The 27,608-nt window shown below is 34.7% G+C and overlaps 2 protein-coding genes across 2 annotated transcripts in view; both read left to right on the top strand.

Annotated features, from left to right (window-relative positions):
• The window catches only part of NMU (neuromedin U), a 28,049-nt gene extending 18,542 nt beyond the window's left edge, over nt 1-9,507 (top strand). Inside the window, exons 9-11 of the mRNA XM_008572497.1 lie at nt 2,762-2,815; nt 5,513-5,551; nt 9,172-9,507. Coding sequence (XP_008570719.1) covers nt 2,762-2,815; nt 5,513-5,551; nt 9,172-9,183 — 105 coding nt within the window. The 3' untranslated portion in view covers nt 9,184-9,507. The remainder of the gene's footprint in view (nt 1-2,761; nt 2,816-5,512; nt 5,552-9,171) is intronic.
• Nucleotides 9,508-11,383: 1,876 nt separating this feature from the next.
• PDCL2 (phosducin-like 2) overlaps nt 11,384-27,608 on the top strand; it is a 30,185-nt gene continuing 13,960 nt past the window's right edge. The window contains exons 1-4 of the mRNA XM_008572493.1: nt 11,384-11,523; nt 16,637-16,757; nt 17,146-17,236; nt 27,290-27,433. Of these exons, the coding sequence (XP_008570715.1) occupies nt 11,518-11,523; nt 16,637-16,757; nt 17,146-17,236; nt 27,290-27,433 (362 nt within the window). The 5' untranslated portion in view covers nt 11,384-11,517. The remainder of the gene's footprint in view (nt 11,524-16,636; nt 16,758-17,145; nt 17,237-27,289; nt 27,434-27,608) is intronic.

The following is a 27,608-nucleotide window of genomic DNA, read 5'->3' as shown; positions in this document are numbered from 1 at the left end:
TTAAAATGTTGGTAAGTATAAGTCTCGTGAAGTAAGTACATCAGAAACTAAATGCAGATATTTTGTTTTTTCCATAGTTAACAGAAATATAACCTAAATACGGTATTTAGGTGTAAGATGAATATAACTGAGTTAACACATTCTTGACTAGAAATCGTGGAGGTTTTATTGTCATTGAAGAAGAATCCTAACTCGTTTGATGCTGAAAGTTTCCAAGTATTATTTTTAAGTCATGCCTTACCTTGTTGTAACACAGTATAATTTTCAGTCTTATATCATCTTATTTCATTCATTTGGGAACTCTATTAGTACTTATTCCAGTATTGTTATCCCGGTTTACAAAAGGAAAAGCAAGTCAAAATAGTTGGAGTTTCCCAAGAGCATACTAGTAAGAGAGATTACATTGACCATCTGACTTCTAGTCTAGGCAAATATTTTTTTCACTATGCTGTTCCCTTTAAGGTTTAATCTTGGATACTTTTATTATGTTATTGTTAAATTATATATTTTATTATTAAAAGTTGAACTCAGTTTTTAATTTCAATGCCATATTTATTTTATTATTTTAAAAAAGTGCTACCCAAAGTCTTCAAATGCTTTCAAAAATGCATAAAGTTGAGGTAAATAAATTCCTCAAAATTTATTTTTATAGTCACTATTTCCTCTCTAAGTTCCTCACATTCTTAAACTAAATTTCCATTGAAGAAGACAGTATCTGCTGCCAACTTTGAAGGAAAATTTAAGAGCAAATATAGTAGCCTCTTAAAATTTTGGAATTTCCAGAATGAAAAAAAAAATCCGTTGTCATCAAACTTTTAAGAAGTAATATATGCTATTTTCGAATTAACTTTTAATTCCTAAATTGCTTGACTGATGAATAGCATACAATTTCAACCTGAAGACACGGTTTCTTAAAATACACTAATTATTAGTTTGACTACATTATTTCAGTGTCAATATTTACACAACCAGAGCTAAAGACTCAGTATTATGGCCAGTTTAATACTTTGTCTGAATTCTCTACCTTGAGTGAGACCATCTATATTCCCAGACAGCTAGGTGAAAATGTGAACTCTGACTTATTAGTACATCCTGTTAGACAAATGATAAATCCTAAAAATATTTTGCAGCAAATCAAGTTTCCTAGGAAACTATGAAAGAAAAGAATGTAAGAGATGAATAGAAAAACAACTGCAGTAGTGTTAGATTTGCTGGGCTTACGTCACTTAATTTTAAAATGTATTTTTGATAGTGAAGTATTTTGAATTCTTGAAGAAGAAAAGTTTCTAATCTTAGTGCATTCTTATACTTTTTTTGAATTTTGTTTGCTAGATATCTTCCACGTTCATCCCCACATCATTTTTTAGCTCTAGCTCCCAAATTCTTTCATATACTGCTTTATCTCCAATGACAAGACTGTAAAACCACCTGCATGTTTGAATTTTGCATTTGAAAGTTTTAAATATTTGGTACATTTTAATTTACATTTTATCCTACCTTTTTCTTTTTTCTCTTTAATATACTTGAGAACTTTTCTTATATAGGCATATCAACATACTGTTTCTATATGTAAATTTCTAAATACTAATTTTTCATTCTTAAGTAATTTGGAGAGGTTATAGTAAAGATGAGAATAAAGTGCAAATATTGAGAATTTAAGATATATTTGTTGTAAATCAAGGATTTCAGAATTTAAATAGATATTAGAGCCATTTCTTAAGAATATGATTGTACTTATATTATGGAATAACTGAAAAGGGTCTCAACTGAGAAATTTCATGGTGTTACCAAGCTAGCAATACTTTTATGATATGTAATTGTTAATTAAAAAAAGGAAGCTACAAGCCAATTTTATGGAAACCATAAAATGTTAAGTATTTTTCCATGAAGTTTAAAATGAAATGTTTAAAAAAAGAAACACTACAAAATATACTCATTACGAATAATTGGTATGTTCCTATTTGGTATTTTTTTTTTATTACCACTTTGTACATATGATTACATTAGGAAAATCTCTTCTACAGTATCACTGAATAAACATGGTTTACCAAAGTTGTTCCTCAATTTCAGTCCATATTCCTATGGAAATATTATGTAATATTTTTTAAGTTTAACACAATTTTACATTATATTTTTCCCTGTTCATGTGTTAATACATACAGTATATATTTTAAAGAAATTATTTCATTCTTACAAAATGCTGAAAAGAGATTTTAAATATAGTTAATTATGAAGTATCTGTCCCGTCACCGACACCTCCCTCCCTCCTCCCTCTCTCCCCTCCCCCCCAAGAATGTCCTTTCCGTTTGCTTCGGGCCATAATAATCATATACAGTGTATATTGACAAAATTAAAAAAAAAAATAAAAAAAATTAAAAAAAATAATAATAATAAAAATTTTAAAATAAAATAAATAAAATAAAATAAATTCCTGACCCACAAAAAAAAAAAAAAAAAAAAGTATCTGTCATTTCTCTTTCCACTTATTGATAAGTACATGTACAATTGACAAAATTGTTGAAAAGAGAATCTGTCATATTGATAAAGAAATTATTTTTAAATACAATGTTCAGATGATACTGCTAGTTGTTGAAATTTTTCAGGTATAAATATAAAGATTTCCTATTGATATAAATTATATACTCAAATCCTTGATTCTGTCTTTGTTCAATTATAATAGTTGAAAATAACTTTGAGCTCCCCTATACTCTGAAGAAGAATTTGCACTTCTTTGATTTGAGATGCTCTCATTTTCTTTCAGGAAAAATTTCAAAGTCCTTTTGCAAGTCAAGGTCGAAGCTTCTTTTTATTCAGGGTATGTGTGTACTGTATTTTTGTTTTAAATCAGTATCAAAATTGGAACGTACTTTCACTCCTCACATAATTAACTTACAAGTTTTGATAAGTTTTTGAAATTTATTTATAGATATTTGACACCAGGTGTTACAGTCTGAGATTATCTTCTTTTTTTTTTTTTTTTGTCTTTTTTTTCCGTGTCCGGCAACGGATCGCAACCCTCAGTGTTGCCCCCGTACCGGACCAGGGACCGGCAACGGGATTGCAAACCTCGGTGTTGCTCCCGCACCTCGCTCAGCCAGTGAGCGGGAGCCGGTCTGTATGTGGGATCCGAACCCTCGGGCGGGAGCGCTGCCGCGCTTCCCAAGCGGCGCACAATCCAGTGCGCCACCGGTCCGGCCCCTGAGATTATCTTCTATCCCCCACCTTATTGCTTCAATACTACAGCATCTTTGATTCATTACTCATGTTTATAAATACTCCAGAAGACATTCACTGACTTGACAGTTTAATTCCATTACATTTCATGTATAAGAATAAGAGTCTTAAAGATACATTATTCATTAGGTTCCGAGGAACCATTTACTAAATTTTTGATTTAGTAGATTGGAAGAGTTATGACTACTTTCACAAGTTCTTAAAATTAAAAGAATCAACTACAATAAAGGCTATAACTTTGTGATTGCATTTCTCATTTTTTATGCACAAATTGTCTATGAAATGTGAGTTTCTTTCTAAGCAGCTACTTCCTAAAATATTTGCTTCCTTACTACATTAGCAGAAAATTTTAAGTAATTCATTCAACAATTATTTATTGAATTTCTACTGTATGCTGGGCAATGTACCAAGGGTTTTGACTATAAAGACAGATAGGATTCCATCCCTATGCTCTAGGAGTTTACAGCCTAATAGAGGAAATAGACAAATAAACAAATACAAAGTACTGTGTTAAATGCACCTTCAGTCCAGGGGTTTTGGTTTCTTAAAGAAAAGCACTTAACTCAAGCTGGGGAATGAAGGAGGTACAGAGACGACTTCATGGAGAATCCAGAAGAATCAACAGGAATTGGTTGATGAAATATTTAGCTAAGAAATTTCAACTTTACTTTAAAGGCTAAAGGGGGGTCATATGGTAAGATTTGCATTTTGGAAAATAATTCTAACAGCAAATTAGAAAATGGATTGAATGAAGAAATTAGACTAGTAGCAGGAAGAAGAAATACTAAACAACTGTGACTTCAGTACATTAATTTAGGTTCATATCAAATTAAAATTGAGAACACATTTTATTTATTTATTTATTTTTTATTGGTTGTGAATATTCATGGGGCCCAAAGCTGACCGTCACCATTCATGCCCAAGATGTAATGGCCAGATCAATACTGGCAGCATGCCCATTACCACAAATTGCAATTATACCCACGTCCCCCACCCAATTAATCCCTGACCTTCTTCCCCCTCTCCACCACCCCACTTTGTATCCCTAGGTATATTCTTTCCTTCTGCAAGTCTAACACACCACTGTGGTCTTTCTTTCCTTCCTTCTTTCTCTCTTAGCTCCCAGTTATGAGTGAGCACATGGGATATTTTTACCTCTGTGTTTTGCTTATTTCACTTGACATAAGTTTCTCCAAGATCATCCATGTTGTTGTGAATGGCAGAATTTAATTCTTTTTTATGGCAGAGTAGTATTCCATGGTGTATATATACCACATTTTCCTTATTCAGTCATCCGTCCATGGACATTTATGTTGGTTCCATATATTGGCTATTATAAATAGAGCTGTGATGAACATGGGAGTGCTGGTATCCCTTTGACATGATTTCCATTCCTTTGGGTATATACCCAGAAGTGGGATTGCTGGACTGTATGGTAGTTCTATCTGCAGTTGTTTGAGAAACCTCCATGATGTTTTCCATAGTGGTTGTACTAATTTATAGTCCCACCAACAGTGTAGAAGGGTTCCCTTTTCTCCACATCCTTGCCAGCATTTGTTATTCTCCATCTTTTTGATTATAGCCATTCTATCTGGGGTGAGGTGATATCTCAATGTGGTTTTAATTTGTATTTCCCTGATGATTAGTGATGTTGATCATTTTTTCATGTACCTGTTAGCCATTTGTATGTCTTCCTTTGAAAAATGTCTATTCAGCTCCTTTGCCCATTTTTTAATTGGGTTATTTGTTTCTTTACTGTGTAATCGCTTGAGTTCCTTGTGTATTCTGGATATTAATCCCTTGTCTGATGTATAGTTTGCAAAATTTTCCCCCACCCCATAAGTTGTTGTTTCACTCTGTCAATTGTTTCCTTTGCTGTGCAAAAGCTTTTTAATTTGACATAGTCCCATTTGTTTTTGTTTTTGTTTTTTTTTCTTTTGTTGCTTGTGCTTTGGGGCTTATATTCATAGAGAATGCTTGTTTTAAAATTTTGGTTCCATCAAGAAAATGAGCAAAATCAAATAATATTTAATTAATTGTGGTCCTTAGCAGCATCAGTAGCACCTCAGAATTTGTTAGAAATACAAGTTTTAGAGCCCTCAGACTTACTAAATCAGAGACTCCGGCTATGGGGCCCAGCAGTCTGTTGTAAAAAAGCCTTTCAGGTGATTCTGATGCACATTAAAGGAATACTCCTCTGGATCATTAGGCTGCTTTCTATGAATATTAGCTTCCATCCTTAGTTACAGTGATTTATTTCTAAATTATTATTTTTCAGCCACGCAATGGAAAAAGGTCAGCCAGTTTCATTAAAATGGTATGTGTTTCACAGTTTATTATAAATAAATAAATTTTTAAAAAATGGTATGTGTTTCACAGTTCAACCCAGTTTGAACATTTCTGTTGTTTTCAACTATGCTCATTAACATTTCTCTTATTTGATTGCATATGTACACTAATATTCTATATAAATACTACAGTTATAGGGGCTATAAGGGCTTTATATGATGGAAAATACCAGTATTTTAGGGCCTGATTTGCTTTGCCCATAGAATTCCTCAGACAATGCTCATAGTATTTCTCAGATGATGCCACAATAGTAATCATCAAAATTGATTTTGTATGGGCCGGCCCGGTGGCGCACTGCTACAGTGCGCCGCTTGGGAGCGCGGTGGCGCTCCCGCCGAGGGTTCAGATCCCACATACAGACCGGTTCCCGCTCACTGGCTGAGCGAGGGGCGGGCGCAGCACCGAGGGTTGCGATCCCATTGCCGGTCCCGGTCCGGTACGGGCGCGACACTGAGGGTTGCGGTCCGTTGCCCGACACGAAAAAAAAAAAAATTGATTTTGTAGACATTGATCTTATCATTTATTGTACAAATAGTATATGTCGAGGATTGAATTCTTATTGTGGCAGTTAGTGTCTACCATAATGGGCCAAGATTTATAGACTGAATGTACTTCTGGCTTCCAAATAACTCATATTCAAAGATTATATATAAAAGCTTGTAATTTATCAGTTTCTAGAGAATTAAGAAAATGTGGAAAGATGTGACAGCATGACTTGTAATTTGGTACTCTCAGAGTGCCGGGCATGCATAGAAACTTAATAGCCACTAGTTGTTAGGATTAACATGTGGGGCCAGTAGATGTTTATTATGTTAATCCTAATATCTTATTGGACTATAAACTTTGAAAGCAAATCGAAATGCTGATTGATAAATTTATTCCACAGAAATAAAAGTATATTCTGTCTTTTTGTAACCCTAAATCCAGATTCTATGCTGAATATATTTTTGCAAATATTTCATTTGTTTCATTTATCTGAGCCCTTAAATATGAGGGTACATCAAAAAGTTCATGGAAAGATTCATATTATCTTTTAATTCTGTTTTTTTTTAATGAACTTTTTGAAGTACCCTCATATATTTAGCTTAAGAATGTTAAAATTGATGTTAAAAGAACGTTACAATACTTTATATTTTCTCAAAGAAACAGAAACCCAAATGTACCTTTCTAAGTAAAGAAGATATCAACACCAAAATTATACAATAACTAGAGAAAATATAATAAAAACACTACATATTAAAATTCAGGGGACTCTGTCAAAGCAATTTTCAGTGGAAAATTCAAGACCTAAACCAAGCAAGAAGAATTAATGAATTAAGGATTTAACTCAATAAGTAAAAAAAAAAAAAAAAACCCAAAAACTCAACAAGGTGAACTTCAGGAAAGCAGAAGGAGGAAAATTATAAGAATAAAAGAATAAATAAATAAATTAAAAATAGTAAATTGGTCAACAAAGCAAAAATCTGATTATTTTTGCAGAAAATCAGCTAAACTAGCCTGATTGGCCAAGCCTAATGAGGAAAAAAGGGTGAAACGATAAATATACAAAAATATAAATGAAAAGACAGAAATTAAAACAGCTGTGGAAGAAATGAAGATCAAAAAAGAGTAATTTGCTCATTTCTGTGCATACCAGTTTAGAAACATGGATAAAATGGATGACTGTGTAGTAAAATAGGTGCTACCAAAATTGACCTGAGAAGAAAAAAAAAAAATCTAAACAGACTAATAGCTATGGGAAAAAAATGAAAATGTTATCTAGAAACTATCCCCTCAAAAAGTACTAAGCCGATAGATTTTGAATTTTTTCAGCTCAGAGAAATAAGAAAAATCTCCAAATATCTTTATGAAGCCAGCATAATATTAATACCCAAACCTTACAAAAATAGTATAAAAATGGAAATTGTAAGTCAATCCTATTTATAATTATCAATGCAAAAATTTAAAGGAAATATTATTAAATACTTTTCATCAGTACGACCCCACTAAGTGAGATTTGTTCCGGCTACTGCAGGATGGTTCAACATTAGGAAGTCTGTTAAAATATATCACCATAAGAAGAAAAATTATATGATAATCTCAATAGATGCGTTTGGTAAAATTCCACATCAATTTCTGATCTTTTAAAAGATCCTACAGAAAGGTGAGTCCTTTCTTGACCTTACTATATAATGGTCTTGAACAAATTTGGTAACAGGCTTGACAGTGAAACCCTTTGGAGTATTTCCATTAATGTTAGGAACAAAATAAGGCTATTCCCCAAGCTGTCCTGTTGGCTCAGCTGGTTAGTGTGCAGCCTTCTAACACCAGGGTTTGGATCCCCGTACCGTCCAGCCACCAAAAAAAAGATACTCTCTTGCTTTTTTATTTACAGTAGTTCTTTTAAAAAAAATATTTTTTTATTGAGACATAATTGATTACACATATTTGTGGGGTACAGAGTTGAATGTCAATACCTGTGTACGATGTGTGATGATCAAATCAGGATAATTAACATATTCATTACTACAAAACTTAATGATTCTTTGTGTCCATTAACCAGTTTCTCACTAACCCCCACGACCCCCTTTTCCAATTCTAGTAACCACAGCTCTGATGTAATTCTTAGTGCATTAGCCAGTTGAATTAGACAAGAAAGAAAGAAAAGATACAGATACTGGAAAAGCAAAGGAAAGATTTAACATGCTCATAGGACCTAATTAGAAACTTGAATTTTCAAACTGTGTTTGGCATTAACTCCTGTTTTAAAAATGCTTGATATGGTCATGTGAGGAATATGAGAAAACAGACTCTTAATTTTCTGTTTTTTCAAGAAACTAAAAATAGAGAGTTAATGAGTCTATCTTTTGTAATATTACAAATGTACACAGGTATTTAAAAAATGTAAACAAAATAGTTTAATACTAAATGAAAAAAAAATGTCTGTGATGGTAACACCAAACCAAATGTTAGAGTGTTCACAGTGTGAAATGGAATTAATCCATAATTTGATCAAGTTAGTAAAGAATTCTCTCTGAAGTTGAGAAAAATTGCTTTATTTGGATTATTTCCAAGGTTAGGGTATACACAGACTAATTTACTCAGGATTTCATTTTATTTTGCCAATAGAAAAGCAATTCAATAATCACTTTTTTCTTTGTTTTCTCATCTGATTATCTAATCTCATCTGATTATTTCTTCCATCCTGATGACTTATGTTTATTTAGAAAGTGATTAAACATAAAATAGGATGATTTAATTGCAAATTTATGGAAATAGATATATGAAGAGTGACTGTACAACTTTTTAAATATCTTATTCATGAATCTTACTGGTAGTAATGAGCTTTAGGAAACCACTTTTATATGGTTAAACACTGTAAACTTTTGGAAAACACAGACGTATAGTATAAATGTTCCATCAGAGAGAGATATAAATGATATATAGTTAAAAATATACAGACTGAAGAACAGCTGAGAAATATTTGAGGTACCAATGTTATCATACTATGACAAAGTGTTTATAGAAATGTCTATGTGCAAACATCACATACACACATTCACATACTCATTTACACTTGAATCTAATTCAATTTTCCTTTTTTTACAGGATGCCAGCTGATTTTCCACCAAAGCAAGTGCTACGGAATACAAAATCTATTGACATTTTTTCTTCTCAAAAACAATCCTTGCTAAGTTTATTCTGTAGAAAATTTCTGTATTGTAAACATTCTCAGTAAAAGTTGGGTGAGACTAAATGCTTAATTTGTTGAAAATTTTCAAAAAGCATCTTAAAGTATTTTTTTCTTAGTGTTGTAATGATAAATGGTGTATAAAAAAGCTATCAATAATTATGTTCCTTAAATCCCTGTAGCTTTTGATAGTACTGGCAGACATGCTTTTTTGATATTTTTATTAAAGGCACTCAGAGGGAGTTGAATTTTAATGAGCTATTTTAATTTATTCTGTGTGGATTTTGTCAGTGACAAAATCATCAGCCCTTATAAATACCAGAATGCCCAACAGTTAACAATCTTAGAATATGAATAACAATCGAAACTACTCTAGCTGGGGGATGTGGTCATGACCAATCCAATAGTCCAATAAGCAAGTTTTGATTTTTATATTATAAAATGGATTCCTGACTGCTATGAATATATCAGGGGGCTTTCTAGTATTCAGTTAATCTTAAAATAAGTTGTTTCATCCTGAATCATGTGAAAGGCAACCAGTCTTGTCTATTACTAGGAAGAAAATAATCTTACTAGTAGAGAATCATGAACACACTTGGAAAACTTTTTACATCAAATCAATGTTCATTGGACACAATTAACCTCAGATAAAGGCTGAGTTTATCTTTCTTCAGGTTCCCCTTGATTTTTCCCTTCTGACCTCTCTCTTGGATTCCCACCTCCTCCATCAAGGAGGTACTGGCTGATTAGAGAGGGAGAGCTCTTTGAGTAGGTAGGACTAGTTCTATGTATTCTTCGGTGCAAAGTATATAACAAACCTTTGTCTTCCTAATGTTGACCAATGATTATAGCTTAATTTATACCTTTTACTAACAAAGTTACAAATTTTCATTTCTTGTCAACATAAGCAAAAAAGAAGTAGAAGAGGGCAGAAATTACTACATTATTCTTTAAAAAATGAATTGCCTTGACAAGATGGGGACTGGAGAGCAGAAAGGGCCTCCTTCTCTAAAGCAACAAATGCATGGGGCAGCATTAGCTGGTTCTGTGCACAGTAAATTAACTAACTGGATTTTGGGTTGTCAAAATAAAAAAGGGAGTTGAATATTAATTTAAGCATCAGTTTCCAAGACCTCTCAGAAATCCAGAGAGACATAGGTCACTTACATTTTTTAGGGCTCCTAGGATAAAGGAGGAGGAGAAGGAGGAAGAAGGGGAGAGGAAGAAATACCAAGAAATGGTTACAAAAATTGTGATGTTTTTATATATTTATACTTAACAAATTAATGTCTAATTTACGAACACAACAGACTGTATGGACTAGGAGTATAGGATTTCTATGATTAACTGGTCACTACAGATGGAGTGGTCCAATGCTGAACCCAAGTTTAAAATTGTGTCATTAAAAACATTTTTTCCTTCTTTTATAAATCCTGTTGAGTATATCTGGGATCATATGCATAATAATGTGTACAAGGGTACTTAAAAAAATTCATGGAAAAATAGAACTAAAAGGTAATTAATACTAGTCTTTCCATGAACTTTTTGAAGTACCCTCGTACAACACTGTTTTCTCCAAGTTTCTGGCAGCTCCCAGTATACCCCCTTTCCTTAACTCAAAATACGAAAGAACCCAACTGCCTAGATTTCCTACCGGAAGCCAGAGCCCCTGTCTCCTCAAGCAATAAGTTTTTAAGATGGGGGTAGGGAACTACAGTTCCGTTTGAGAATCTGATGAAAGCTCTGGTCCTTACTCCAAAACAAATGTACACATGCAACAAAATTATGTGTACACTGGGGCTGGGGGTTAGATATCCCCTAAAATCTATCCAAACATAGGCTATGGGCTCCAGGTTAAGAACTCCTCCTCTGAGGGTTCTCCACCTCAGGGGTTTGTCTTTTCTCCATGAAGACAGGACAACTGATTGATTTGCTGGTGGTGGAGGGAAGGAGGAAAGGACTGCCAGCCCTAGCACCACACAGCCAACTGGAAAGGCACTGTTTGGGATAGATGCTGCAGAACCTGGTGCGTCAGTACCCACAGCCATCCCTTAAGTTACGCCTCTGCGTTGCCTGGCAACAAAGCTACAGCGGGCGCACATGCGTAAAAAGTCCTTGTTAGCCCCTCCTCCTCCCCGAGGGCGTTCGAAACCGCTAGGCTTGAAGCGGGCCCTCTTCACACCTTGAGGAGGCTTAAGGTCTCAGCCCTGGTACCTCAACAGCGGCGGGACGAAGCGAGGGCGTGAGGGGCACAGCAGAACATCATGCAGGTGAGGGTCGCGGCCCCCTGGGTGACCCTGCCGCGCACGGAGGGGTATCAGCTGGGCCTGGTCAGGCCGAAGGGCACAAATGGGGAGGGCTGCCCACAGGGGTCGGGTGCTAACATTTGTTCTTGGTAAGTGCTAAACTTTGCGTGCATCTGTGTCTGGTTTTGAGACAAATCCGAATTAACCCGAGGAGAAAGCCGGTTTTTTGGTTTTTTTTTCAACATTCAAGACTTCTGTTCATCGCTGGAGGAAACGTTCAGTTGTTTAGTATTGCGTTGCACAGCGGAATCCTGGAAATCTTACTGCAGATAGACAAGCCACGTTAGTCTAGGTGTAATTCGATTTAATTGTACTTCCCCACTACCTTAAAAAAAGTCAGAACGGAAACCTTAGTAGTTGCGTATATCCTGAGAAAGACAAACTGTCCCTGGAGTTTCACCTACCCTATCACAAAGGCTCTGTTGGACTTCCAATTTTTCCTTAAAAGGCTCCTCTGTCTAAAGCCTTCTTGATAACCCCAAGACTGTTCTTTTTTGATTTTCCAACTTACAGAAACAGCTTTAAGCCACTGGAACTTTTCTTGTTTTACATATTTAATTTTGGTATTTGTATATTCTGTGTAATTTGGGGGGGATATTTTGAACGTAAATTACACTTTTTAATGGATAGTTATTTTGTTTTAACAATAGATTTCTAGCACGTACATTTTATACAATGTGTAAAAACATTGCAAATTTGTCCTGATTTGCATCTGCTCTTCAGGAATTAGGCTGAAATGTAATTGAGAGTGAAGGCAATAGCATATTAACCTTTATTTGTTCATTTATTCACTTTTTATTCAACAGCCAGTTATTTAGTATTTATGTTTTGGATCTGGACCTGTTCTAAAAGAGCTTACTATGAGGGAATAAGGAGGAGACAGCTATAACTATTTATGACATGGTAAATGCCATAATAGTTTGAACAAATAGGTTATGGTGCCTATTTTTGTCACATAAATTTTCATTAATAATTTCTAAAAGTGAAGAAAATAGCAGGATATAGAACATTTACTATTAGGTTTAGTCCCACTGCAAATAACTAATAGATCAGTAAAGGAAAAGGAGTCAGAGAAATGTGAATAAATGCTTAAGAACGTGGTGTCATGAATATCAAGAAAGAGTGTTTATTTAACAAGAAAAAACTAAAATTCTGCTGAAGGAGTATTGGAGGCAGAAACCAACTTTGGATTGGGTTGAAGAGACAATAGGAGGTGGAACTGGTTACACAATATATTCCAATTCTTTTCAGGCAGTTCTTTTAAGAAATTTGGCTATGAGAGAAAAAAAGGTAGAGAGATAGGGGATGTGCAGGGAGGGCTCTTTAAAAAGTTGATTGCTGGAATTTATAACAGTGGACTAGGTTATTTGGGCCAACTCTTCTGCTGAATACAAATAAAAATGCTGGCTAGAGTGTAAATTTTAGGGATGCTTCCCCTAAAAGCATCAAAGGGATCCCCTAAAAGCATTAAAGAGGTGATATGATAGTAAGAAATGATCTGACCAAAATCAAAAGGAAAGTGGAAAAACAATGTATTTCTAGAGCTTGTAGGAGATGAGAATAGGCCACCTGAAAATATGACTTTAGGAAACCAGAGTATGCCACCCCAAACTATGCCTCTCTGACATAGGACTATTTGGAGAAACAGACACCAGAAAAGCTCTGAAAACAGAATAGAAGTTACCCTTTTCTAAGGGGAATGTGCATCCATATAAGAAATCTCCATTTGTGTGTCTTCCTCTCTGTACCAGGAAGAGAAGGATGACAGTAATTCACAAGAGAATCTTATCAATAGAGAAGGTACCAACTTAAATCTGTATAATAAACCTTATTCTTGTTTACCATGCTTTTCCTGGTAACCTTATCATAACTTGCCTCCCCTATACTCTTCTTTCTTTATTTCAGCTGAAGATGGTATTTAAGCCTGAATTCTAAGCCACCTCTTTGAGGTATACTCATTTCCCTGGTATCTCCCATGTATACCAGAGGTCTACATGTTAATAAACTGTTTTTCTCATGTTAATCTGTGTATTACAGAAGTCTGTCTCAGCTAAGAACTCAGAAGGGTAGAGAGAAAATCATTTTTTTCCCCTATAAGCTCCAAAGCAGCTTCACATCCACCAGAGTGGTTACAATAAAAAGATGGACAATAACAAGAGCATTGATAAGGATGTAGAGAAATTGGAAACCCTATACATTGCTGGTGAGAATGTAAAATGGTACAACTGTTGTGAAAAACTGTATGGCAGTTCCTCAAAAAACTAAACAGAATTGTCTATCATATGATCCAGCAATTCTGCTTCTAGGTACATACCAAAAAGAATTGAAAGCAGGGACTCAAACAGATATTTGTCTATTCATGTTTATAGCACTATTATTCACAATAACCGAAAGGTGGGAACTACCCAAATGTCCATTGGTGAGTGAATAGATAAACAGAATGTGGCATACAGATACATTGGAATATTATTCAGCCTTAAAAAGGAAGGAAATTCTAATACATGCTACAACATGGTCGAACCTTGAAAACATTATGCTAAGTAAAATAAGCCAGTCTCAAAAGGACAAGTATTGTGTTTGCACTTACATGAGGTACCTAGAACAGTCAAATTCATAGAGGCAGAAAGAATAATAGTGGTTACCAAGGGCTGGGGGGTGGGGAGAGAATGAGGAGTTACTGTTTAATGAGTACAGAGTTTCTCTAGAAATCAGTAACAGGAGAAATCTTGGAAAATTCACAAATAAGTGAAAATTAAACAACATATTACTGAACAACCAAGGGTCAAAGAAGAAATTAAAAGGGAAATAAAAAAATATCTTGAGACAAATGAAAATAGGAACACAACATACCAAAACCTATGGGATGCAGCAAAGCAGTTCTGAGAGGGATATTTATAACAATAAATGCCTATAACAAAAGAAATAAACAACTTTATGTGACACATCATGGGCCTAGAAAAAGAACATCCTAGCCCAAAGTTAGCAGAAGAAAGGAAATAACAAAGATCAGAGCAGAAATAAAATGAAATAGAGACTGGCAAAACAATGGAAAAAAATCAACAAAACCAAAGTTGGTTTTTGAAAAGATAAACATAATTAACAACCTCATAGCTGCACTAAGAATAAATGAGGGACTCAGAAATAAAATCAGAAATAAAAGAGGGGATATTACAATTAATACCAAAGAAATATAAAGGATCAGAAGAGATTAAGATACAATTATATGCCAACAAATTTGATAACCAAGAAGAAATGGATAAATTCCTAGACACATGTAACCTACCAATACTGAATCAAGAAGAAATAGAAAATCTGAATAGACCAATAACAAATAAGGAGGTCAGAAATAAAAAGTCTCCCATCAAAGAAAAGCCCAGGACCTAATGGTTTCAAAGGTTAATTCTACCAGACATTTCAAGAACTAATACCAATCCTTCTCAAACTTTTCCAAAAAAATTAAAGAGGGAGGAATATTTTCAGTTTATGAGGCCAGCATTACCTTTGATACCAGAGTCAGATAATAACATTACAAGAAAAGAGAATTACAGGCCAATATCTCTGATGAATGCAGATGCAAAATCCTCAGCAAAATATTAGCAGACAAATTTAGCAGCATATTAAAAGGATCATTCACCATGATCAAGTGCAATTAACCCTGGGATGCAAGGATGGTTCAACATAGGGAAATCTATAAATGTTATACACTACATTAACAATAGACAAAAACCATCAGATCATCTCTTTAGATCCAGAAAAAGCATTTGACAAAATTCAACATCCTTTCATGATGAAAACTTGAAACAACTGATACAGAAGGAATGTACCTCAACACAATAAAGGCCATATATGACAAGCCCACAGCCAACATTATACTCAACAGTGAAAAGCTGAAAGCTTTTCCTCTAAGATTAGGAACAAGACAGGGATGCCCACTCTCATCACTTCTATTCAATATCGTACTGTAGGTCCTTGCCAGAGCAATTAGGCAAGAGAAAGAAATAAAAGGCATCCAAACCAGAAAGGAAGAAGTTAAGTTTTCTCTGTTTGCAGATGACATAATCTTATGTATAGAAAACTCTAAAGATGTCATACACAAGAAATGGTAGCACTAATAAATGAATACAGTAAAGTTGAAGGATACAAAATCAACAACAACAAAAAAAAAGTAGCATTCCTATGCACTAAAAATAAACTATCCATCAAGAAACCAAGAAAACAATTCTATTTACAATAACTACCAAATACAAAAACAAAAAAACGTTTAGGAATAGATTTAACCAAGGAGGTGAAAGATCTGTACCCTGAAAACTAAAAAGATCAAGAAACCAAGAAAACAATTCTATTTACAATAACTACCAAATACAAAAACAAAAAAACGCTTAGGAATAGATTTAACCAAGGAGGTGAAAGATCTGTACCCTGAAAACTAAAAAGCATTGATGAAAGAAATTGAAGACACAAATAAGTAGAAAGATTTTCCATGTTTATGGATTGTTAAAATGTCCATACTACTCAAAGTAATCTATAAATTCAACGCAATCCTTGTGAAAATTCCAATGTCATTTTCACAGAAAAAGAAAAAAAAAATCCTAAAATTCATGTGGCACCACAATAACCTCAAATAGCTAAGGCAATCTTGAGCAAAAAGAACAAAACTGCATGCATCACACCACCTAACTTCAAACTATATTACAGAGGTATAGTAATTAAAACAGCATGTCTACAGCCTTACCATCCTGAATGCGCCTGCTCTTGTCTAATATTGGAAGCTAAACAGGGTCAAACCTGGCTGGTACTTGGGTGGGAGGCTGCCTGGGAACACTGGGTTCTGTAGACTTGGAAAAAAGCAAAACAAAACAAAAAAACCCACAAAAAATCCAACATTGTACTGGCATAAAAATAGACACATTGACCAAAGGAACAGAATAGAGAGCCCAGAAATGAACCCAAACATTTTTGGTCAATTGATTTTCAACAAAGGTGATTACTTGGAAGTGGTACCAGCCAATTTTACAAAAACATATCCAAATGTACCTTTGTGTTAATAGATTTTCTTTGTGTGTGTGTGTGTGTGTAGGATCCAAATGAAGATACAGAATGGAATGAAATTTTAAGAGATTTTGGCATTCTTCCTCCAAAAGAAGAGCCAAAAGATGAAATCGAAGAAATGGTTTTACGTTTACAGAAAGAAGCAATGGGTATAGTTGTGCATTTGGTGGGCTGGATGAGGGGAATAATACAGTTAAGATAGTAATAATGTGTTTTATGAACATAGCGGAAGAGAGGACTTTAGAAATAATTTAATGTAAACTCTACCCATGCTAAAATATAAATTTATGGGTTCTAATTGATATTCACTTCTACTTTTAAATGTAGCCTGTCAGTTCTTTGAACACTGAGAGAGTAATAACACTTTAATGTTTTAGTTTCTACAATATGTAAAGGTATTTTGTGGCTGACTGCTTCAGGTCTGTTTAAAGATATTCTTGATCTCCATTTATCTAGATATTGTTTTTTCTAGATATTGATTGTAAAGTAAAAATAGTTTTTAATCAATCTGATTAGCTACAATTTATGTTGTTTTAGTTAAACCATATGAAACGATGACTCTTGCACAGTTGAAGGAAGCTGAAGATGAATTTGATGAAGAAGATATGCGAGCTATTGAAATATATAGGTATAGTGATTTATTTGGGTCACTTACTGGGAATTTTTGAATGAAGAAGTATTGTAAGGATGAAACTAAGAATTTTTTATCATATGGAATAGGTTTTAAAAATAAAAAACAAATTTTTAAGTAACATTGTAAAACTCCCTTTATATGAGAAGGAATTGCATCATTTTTTTTCTAGTTTTTTTTTTTTTTTTTTTTTAACCTTTGCTTAAATAGAAAATTATTCAGTAAAGTACAGTGGAATTTCATCAAGTTACATATGAGTAGAGCATAAAATATCAGTGAAAGGCCAATAAAAAGATGGTCATGATTTTCCTTCTAGCATGATGTCTATCAAGTGTTTCTACTATTTAATGAATTAATTATCAGTCTTTTTTTTTTTTTTTTTTTTTTTTTTTTTTTTTTTAACCTTTGCTTAAATAGAAAATTATTCAGTAAAGTACAGTGGAATTTCATCAAGTTACATATGAGTAGAGCATAAAATATCAGTGAAAGGCCAATAAAAAGATGGTCATGATTTTCCTTCTAGCATGATGTCTATCAAGTGTTTCTACTATTTAATGAATTAATTATCAGTCTTAAGCAAGTTCTTTTAGAAATTAGAACAAGTTCATACATTTCCCAATTTACTTCATAAAGCCAGCATTATTCTGATACTAAAAAAACATTGTAAAACATTGCAAAGACATTGCAAAAATAGAACTCTACAGACAAATATCCCTCATGAATGTGTTCACAAAAATTTTAAAGAAAATATTAGCAAATTAAGTTGAGCAATTTAAGAAAAGAATAATACATCCTGCTCAATGGGTATTGGTTCCAGGAATGCAGGGTTCTTTTAACATTAAAAAATCAATGAATTGGGGTTAGAAGCAGCAATACTGCAGTAGCAATGAGCACATCTAGCACTCAGATTTTGGTTTATAGGTACCATTCTCCAATTAAAGGAAGCAGTGCTCTTTGGAGAACTGCTTGATTTCACAGTGTGGGTTGGGAAAGTACAATATGAATGTGAAGCATCTTGTAACAGAAAGTAAGGAAGTACTAAAAAAGGGGGGGTGGGGCCAGGAGTCAAATGGAAAGATCTCCCAATGGGCAAGTTGGAACAACAAAATGCATATAATACTGGATTATAAATCAAATAATAAAATAAATATCAAGTCCATAGTGATATAAATAACTGTGTACATGAACAAATTTGGAAGAGAGAACAGCTCTAGCTACTGAAGAATTTTAATAGAGTCATTCCTTGATACCTGTGAGGGATTGGTTCCAGGACCCTTCCATGGATACCAAAATTCATGGATGCTCAAGTCCCTTATGTAAAATGGTGTAGTATTTGCACCTAACCTACACACATCCTCCCATATACTTTAAATCATCTCTAGATTACTTGCAATACCTAATAATATGTAAATAGCTGTTATACTGTATTGTTTTTTAATTTGTATTATTTCTATTGTTGTATTGTTATTTTATTGTATTTTAAAAATATTTTTGATCTCTAGTTGGTTGAATCTGTGGATGCAGAACCTATGGATATGGACGAGGGTCAGCTAGATGAAATGAGGAAAATAGAAAAATCACCATTAGAATAACATAGTGATAATCCCCCATGGGCAAGATCCACTGGTGGATGCTAAAGTGATTGGTTGAAAGTTTAAACAGATACAAGATATTTGCATAATCTCAAAGAATCCTCCCCCAAATACTTAGTAACTATAAAGGGGGGAATAGTAAATTTACAACAGAGAGTTCTGGCAGACACCATCTTAGGCAAGTGATCAAGGTTAACACCACCAGTAATACATGTTGACATCAAGTAACCCCTGATATGTTGTACTCTGATATCCTCAATAATGCATAATTTAATAATAAGAAATCATCAAAGAAGCCCCCCAAAATAACTAATGAGGTGACATCAGGGAAGATAGTAGAGAAGGAAGCTCCAGGAATCCATCTCTCCACTTAGACAACAATTGTTCTGGCCAAAACTGTCTGAAGTGACTGTTTTAGAACTCTGGAGTTTATTGAATGCTTGCACCTTCCGGGGGAAAGCTTGGCTGGATTACAGTCACTACTAGTTGATTTTATCCCTCAGTTAAGTAGCAGCTACCCATCTCTCACCCCCAGCACTATGGCAGAAAGCTGTGTAGATGGTAGTCTGAGTTTCTGAGTTTCTGACACAGCTTGCTGGAGCCATGGTGGGCAGTAAGGATCTTATTGCCTGCTGGAATCATGGTGGACAGTAAGGTTCTGTGTTCTCATTACATATTGCCACTTGTGAACATGGAGATACAGGAACAAAGGCTGGCCACCACTGGCTCAGGCAACTTCCAAGGGATTAAAAGAGCTGCACCTTTTTTTCTTTTTTGATATTCAAAAATAACTGTGCAAATGGGAAAATATAGAAAGCTACTGTGCATGCTCTGGGAAAGATGCAGGCTCAGAAAGGACCTGAGAAGATCTGAAAGCTTACATCTCAGGCTTACTCTCAGCATAGAGATACCCTACAACAATTAATAAAGCAAACCCTGGAGGAGGAGAATCTGATTTCCAGTTACCACATTATAAGATTCAAATGTCTAGTTTTCAACATCAAAAATATCACAAGGCACAACAAGAAGCAGGAAAGTATGGCCAACTCAAGGAACAAAATAAATTGACAGAAAATATACCTGAGGAAGACCAGATAAACTTACTAGATGAAGACTTTAAAACAACTATTTTACAAATGCTCAAGGAGCTAAAGGAAGATGTGGACAAAGACAGGAATATAATGTATGATCAAAAAGAGAATAGCAATAAAGAGATAAAAATTACAAAAGGTACCAAAATGATATTCTGGAACTGATATAATAAGAAATATATCTTTGGTCTTTGTCCCTGTTCCTGACACAGACCTTCTGAAACCATCAGAGTTCCCTGGGTGATAAGAGTGCCTTTGGTTTGCTAATGAGATGACTTTTAGTAGAGGAGCTTCTAGATAGCTCCAGAATTTGTGCTGTTTGCCAGAGGAACCAACCACATGATTAGAGGATTGGAACTTTCAGTTCCATTCCCCATTGTCTGGGGAGGGGAGAAGGGCTGGAGATTGATTTAATCACCAATAGCTAGTGATTTAACCAAACATGCCTATATGATGAAACCTCCATAAAAACCTCTAAGTGCTGGTGCTGCAGTCTGAATTTGTGTCCCCCCAAAATTTATATGTTAAAATCTAAACTCCAAGGTGGTAATATTTAGAGATGGAGCCTTTGGGGGGTGATTAGGTCATGATGGCAGAGCTTTTAGTCATTAGTACTTTTATAAAAGAGGCCTAAGGGATCTGTAACATGTTTTAAAATTCATTCTGCCAATCTCTGTCTTTAATTGGAGATTAATCAGATCAATTTAAAAGCCATTTACATTTAAAGTAATTACTGCTAAGGAAGGACTTCTGCCATTTAGCCATTTGTTTTCTTATATGCATTTTGTTCCTCATTTCTTTCATTACTGCTTTTTTTTTTTTTTTTGCATTTAGCTGTTTTTTTTTATAGTGTACCACTTTATTTCCTCCTTTGTGTATATCTTTCCGTTTTTACTTAGTGGTTGCTTTAAGGATATAAATTATCATCTTGAAATGATCTAGTTCGAATAATACCAACTTATGTTAAATAGCATGCAAACACCTTGCTTCTCCCTTTATATTGTTACTTTCACAGGCTACATTGTTATATAGTGTGTGTCCATTAACACAGATTTATAATTATTGTTTTATGTGTTTGCCTTTCATATCACACAGGAAAAATGGAGGGATTAAAAACCAAAAGTATAATATTACTGGCTTTTATATTCCCCTATGTAGTTTATGAATATTCTTTATTTTTTTATGGCTTTGGGTTACTATCTAGTGCCCTTTCATTTCTGCCTATAGAACTCCTTTTGCATATTTTGTAGGGCAGGTCTAGTAGTAACAAACTGCCTTTGCTTTTCTTTTTATCTAAGAATGTCTTAATTTCTTTTTTATTCTTGAAGCACAGTTTTGCCAGATAAAGAAATCTTGATTGACAGTTTTCTTTCAGTACTTCATTAACCCACTGCCTTTTGGCCCCCAAAGTTTCTAAGGGTTAATGCCCTGATAGAATTATTATGGATCCCTTGTATGTAATGACTGTTTTCTCTTTTGCTGCTTTTAAGATTTTATTTGTCTCTGCCATTTGACAGTTTGATTATGATGTGTTGCCATGTGGGTGTCCTTGAGTTTATCATACTTGGAGTTTCTTGAACATCTTGGATTTGTAGATTCATATCTTTCATCAAATTTGGAAACTTTTCAGCCATTATTTCTTCAAATATTCTTTCTTCCCCTTTCCTTTTCTCTTTTCCTTTTGGCATTCCCACAGTGTATCTGTTGGTCTGCTGGATAGTTTCCACAGGCCCCTTAGGCTCTGCTCACTTTATTCTTTTTTTTTTTCTGTTTCTCAGACTTGATGATTGCAATTGTCCTACTTTCCAGTTTGTTGTTTCTTTCTTCTGCTTGCTCAAAAGTGCTTTTGAAACTCTCTCGAGTATTTTTTCATTTCAGTTATTGTACTTTTTAGTTTCTCTGATGTATTTTTACTTATATCACTTTCGACATGAAATATGTGTGTTTTCTTCTCCCACATCAACCAGTTTCTCAACTGTTCATTCACCAACTGAATGTTCTAAAATTCAATTTTGACATTATCTACCAGAGTTAGGACAGATTCCATAATAAGAGACCACTTCACACCCACTAGGGTAGTTATAATAAAAAGGATGGATAATGACAAAAGTATTGGCAAGGATGTGAAGGAATTAGAACCCTTGTGCATGGGTGGTGGGAATGTAAAATGGTGCAGACACTTTGAAAAGCAGTCTGTTGGATCCTTGAAAAGTTAAACATAGAGTTACTATATAATCCAGCAATAATTCTCTTAGATATACACCCAAGAGAATTGAAAACACAAAACATGTATAGGAATGTGCATAGCAACATTATTCATAATAGCCAAAAAGTGGAAACAACCTAATGTCTATCAACTGATGAATAGATAACCAAAAGTGGTATATCTATGCAATGGGTTATTATTCAGCCATAAAACAAAATGAAGTGCTAATATGTTCTACAATGCAAAGGAACTTTGAAAACTTGTTAAGGGAAAGAAACTAGTCACAAAAGGCCATAGACACAAACAGCAGATTATTAGTTACCAAGGCCTGAGATGGGGAATAGGAAGTAACTGCAAATGAATATGAGGTTTATTTTGGTGTAATGACATGCTTTTGAATTAGATAGTTATGATGGTTGCACAACTTTTTGGTACATGTCCTAAAGTTCTTCTGAGTAGCCACCTTCTAGGCAATGACTCTGGACCTGTGCTCTTTTCATTTGGGGCTCCATCATTTCAGAATCCTTTACCTCCAGCCATGTGGATCAAAGGGACTGTGAAAGATCACAGGGGACATTTTAGGGATGAGTAATGGAAATGGATATATCACTTCCACTCATTTTCCATTAGTTATAATCTAGTCCATGACCCTAATCTAACTGCAAGGGAAGCTGGCAAATATAGTCTTGCTGTGAGCTCCAAAAGAGGAAGCTGTAATTATGATCACCCAACCATTCTCTGCCATAGAGATTAAAGAGAGATACCATATATAAAAGTTCCTGAACTTGCATACTCCACATCACAATCACAAATCTACTTGCCACCAAATTATGGCATTATTTTTATTTCTCTACCTGGACCTGAAGGCTTTCAAAATTTTACTTGTTTTTAAGAGGAGGAAATTCTGTAGCCATCTTGATAGTGCTCATTTAAAGCAAATTTTTCATTGAAAGGAAAAAACAAACAGCAAGAAATTATTTTTAAAACTATTAGCAAGCTAGGGTAAAGGAACATTTTTTTTTACTTACTATATATTTTAACAAACATTAACAGTTACTATTAATGATGAGAAAAAGATGAGTTGTTCACTACCATCTCTGTTATTGAACAGGTTCTAGCCAGTGCCTTAAGACAAGATAAAGAAATGAAAAATGTAATATTTAAAAAATAAGACACAAAATGCAATTATGTATATGATTAGCTATAAAATAACAAGTGATTCAACTCAGACACTCTTGTAGCTAAAACGATGAAGAAAAATCTATATATAGCCATAAACATATCTGCAGTATACTTTTGTGGCAGATATACTAAATCTGCTCCCTTGATATATGTTCCACTTTCTCTTGGTGTATGTTCCAGTATTGCAGAAGGTAAAAAGCTAAAACTACATTTCTCAGACTTTATTGCAGCAATGGAATGAATGTGATTTAGGTTCTTCAGTTGGACACATTCACAGATTTGAATTCAAGACTAAATTCAGTGGGGGAAAGAAGTGGTAGCACACAAAGCATTCATTTAGCTGGTATTAATCTAGAATTTGCATCATGGTTTTGGAACCACTATTCGGCAGCAGTTTCTAATCCTTAGAATGTTGTTAGGGAGATAGGTTTCTAGAGACAACAGTTGTCATGGTGGCTTTCTAGTCTCAGAGTAGTTCGATACTAGAGCCAACGACTGGAACAGTAGTTCCAGATTCCCCAGTTTTTGCATTGCAGCAGAGAAAGCCTTGGCACGATCAGTTTTGCAGTGTTATTCTGGAAGTCATTCCTGGTAATGCAACCTAGAGCCTACTCTTGTTTGTTCACTGGTTTTGTAAAGTACTTAGTTCCCCAGGTTAAGCTCCTTTCTGCTTAAAATAACTAGAGGGCTTTCTGTTCATGCAATTGAATGCCAACTAATACGATTGTTAAGTGAAAATTGTTAGGTGAAAAATGTAGGCCAGTGAACATTGACTTCCTGATGACAAAACTAGCCCATGTGTTTACCTTTCTCCCCCGGCCCAGTGCCATTGGAATAACAAACATCAACAACAACAGCAACAGTAAAAAAATTGAGGAGGAAAAAAGGGGAGGAGGAAGAGAAGTAGTTGATGGCTGCACCATTAAGTAGGGCATGGTGCTATCATTAGAAAAAGAACATTTTGAGATTTCTGAAAGATATTAAGCCAGTGAGATCAAATTAAGGGAAGTTAGTTATAGTGATACTAAATACTCAGTGCAAACAAAGTAGGGCTCCCAAAAGATCTTAAGAGCAACTTTAGGTTTTGAATATCTGGTCCAGTAGAGGGAAAATTGAAGGGCTGCATTTTAAACACTGTGAGAGAGCCCTAGCCCTGCATTACTATCCTTGGCATTCTTTTCTAGGCTTCACTTTGCTAAGATTATTGGTTAAGTAAAGTGAGAGGTTTCACCTGACATGTTTCTAATGTGTGAAATAAAGCCAGAACATTTTAAAATGTACCCAGAATTTTGTTTTTAATCAGGTATGATTGGACACAATTGCCATTGAAAGGATAGTTTATTACTCACAGTTCCAAAAAGAGGGAGGCATGCTACACCATGCAGGACCACAGTTAGGGAAGCACTCAAATTGGTCAGGAATCAGAAGGAGCAAGAGTGAAACATGGGCACATGCCTTTATTGGGTTTCTGTGGGAAAGGCAAGACAAGGTACGGTAAACAGACTGAGGATTGGCTAGTTTGAATAATGGTGGGATCTGGGCTGTAGGAGCTATCCCTAGTTATTTGGTACCTGGCCTTCAGATAAGGCGGATAGTGGGAGAATAGTGGCTCAGCCTGATAGAGTAGGTGGTTGATTGATGGTTTGTGTGTGAAAAGTGTGCTCTATGGAGAGTGTTTGCTGTTTCTTGGAATTAGTTAGCCTTGGGAGGGGAAGTCTTTACAAGATCAGCAAGGCCCCAGATGCCAGAACATCAAGAATATAGAAAATAATAAAATATAGTTAATACACAGAGAAAGAAGGGGAGTAAGTAACCCCAGCAGAATTAGACCTATAGAATCATTAAATGTTAAGAAACTTGCAGACAGGTCAGAAACTATTTGTATTAGCTTTGTGAATCCAAGCATTTAACAGCTAAATCATCAAAGTATGTACATTTTGAGAGTTGTTTAGCAAAGTGCCATGGTTTGAGTGTGTCCCCTAAAGTTCATGTGTTTGAAACTTAATCCCCAATGCAACAGTATTAAGAGGTGGGACCTCTCAACACTGAGAGGTGATGAGGCCATGAGGGCTCAGCTCTCATGAATGGATTAATGCTGCTATAGTGGGAGTGGAGTCCTTTTAAAGGATGAGTTCAGCCTCCTTACCTCTCTAGCATGTGCTCTCTTACCATGTGATGCCTTCTGCAATGTTATGACACAGCAAGAAGGCCCTCAACAGATGAGGCCCCTTGATCTTGGACTTCCTGGCCTCCAGAACTGTGAGCCAAATAATTTCTGTTCATTATAAATTATCCACTCTGTGATATTCTGTTATAGCAGCATAAAAAGGACTAAGACACAAAGTTTTAAGGTTCTCTATGGATGAATAAATAGGTAACCTTTATTGAATTCTCACTGTGTGCCAGGCACCATGCTAAGAAAATTATGTGTATTATGTCATTTAATCCCAACAGTCCTGTGTAAGTAGGTATTATTCCTGTGTACAGTTGGAGAAACTGAAGTTTAGAGAGTGTATTAGTCTGTTTTGGTTGCTTATAACAGAGTATCTGAAACTGGGTAATTTATAAAGAAAATTTAATTTATTTCTTACAGTTTTAGAGGTTGGGAAGTCCAAGGTCCAGAGAACACTTCTGGCGAGGGCCCTGTTCTTGGTGGTGACTCTCTACAGGTATTCAGGTGTATCACATGGTGAGAATAGAATGAGCAAGAGCTAAACTTCTCACTCTCCTTATAAAGCTCTCGTAATTACATCCATGACAACCCATTAAACCATCAACCCATTACTCCATGAATAGATCAGTCCACTCACGAGGGCACAGTTCAATCACCGTGATCCAATCACCTCTTAAAGGCCCCAACTTCCACCACCATATTGGGAGTTAAGTTCCAAAATAAGCTTTGGGGGACATTCAAACCACAGCAGAGAGATTAAATAATTTGCTGTATTCTAATCCTGTTGCTTATAACAAAATACCTGGAATTGGGTAATTTATAAGAAAATTAAATTTATTGCTTACAGTTTCAGAGGCTGGGAAGTCCAGAGTCCAGGGAACACATTTGGTGAAGGCCTTAGTGGTGGTGACAGCAATGCAGGGGTCTCACATTGCAGAAAATGGTGGAGCAGAGGGAGCAGAGAGCTCCTCCTGCACTCTCCTTTTAAAGCCCTCAGAATCACCATTTTTAATCCACCACTAAGCATGGTCCTCAGAATCTAATCACCTCTTCAAGGCCCCACCTTGCAATTATCATGATAGAATTTCCCACCCTGTTAACAGTCACAGTGGAGGACAATAAGTTCTGGGGGGACATTCAACCCAAGGCACTTGCCCAAGTTCGTGCCACTAGTAAGTACTGGAACCAGCATTTAAACCCAGTTTAGTGTGACCTTAGAATTTAAGCTCGTAATCACTCTCCTACTCTCTACATGTAATAAATTTATGTTTATAACAAGTAATTACAGATTTCACAAAGCCTTTGGACTGAAGGTCAGCTTAGCATTATAGTTATGAGCATATAAATGGGAATAATAATAGTACTGACTTCATAAAGTTTTTGTAAGGATTAAATTAGTTAATGTAATGTACTTAAAATAGTGCCTGGCAACACAATAAGCATTCAATAAATGTTAGTAATAATTATGATGCATATTTTCCCTTATGGAGTATTTAACCTGTATAGGAGAGTTTGTTGGCCCAATGTCTAAATAAATTCTTTATAGGTATGATTAAACCCCAATCTTAAACAAGAATAAATTTAAAAGTCAATAGCAAACATCTTATACTTTGCAATACCCATGATAATACAGATTCCCATATAAAAAGAAATTAGCATTATAAGATCATCAATTGTTATCCTGTCATTTAAAGTGTTTGATATTTATGGGCATTATATTCATTGCCCTAAATTGTTATTGTATATGAGAATTACCTTAAGAATACGATAGTTTTCTTATGTAATTTAATTTAATTTTTTTATTAGAGAAAAGCGGTTACAGGAATGGAAAGCTCTTAAGAAAAAACAAAAATTTGGGGAATTAAGAGAAATTTCTGGAAATCAGTATGTGAATGAAGTCACAAATGCAGAAAAAGATGTATGGGTTATAATTCATCTATACAGATCAAGGTAATTAACATAGTACTTCAAAATGTTAATTCACTAATGTTTTAAAAGACATTTCTGGTTTCAAGGTTCTATAAAACATATAGCAAAGAATACTCAAGAAAAAGAAATATATGTATATATTACACATACATCTATAGAGTTTTTTTTTTTTTTTTTTTTTTTTTTTTTTTTCCGT

This window comes from Galeopterus variegatus, unplaced genomic scaffold (genome assembly GCF_000696425.1).
Source record: "Galeopterus variegatus unplaced genomic scaffold, G_variegatus-3.0.2 Scaffold793, whole genome shotgun sequence".
NCBI lineage: Eukaryota > Metazoa > Chordata > Mammalia > Dermoptera > Cynocephalidae > Galeopterus > Galeopterus variegatus.
This window is presented reverse-complemented; position numbering and strand designations above follow the sequence as displayed.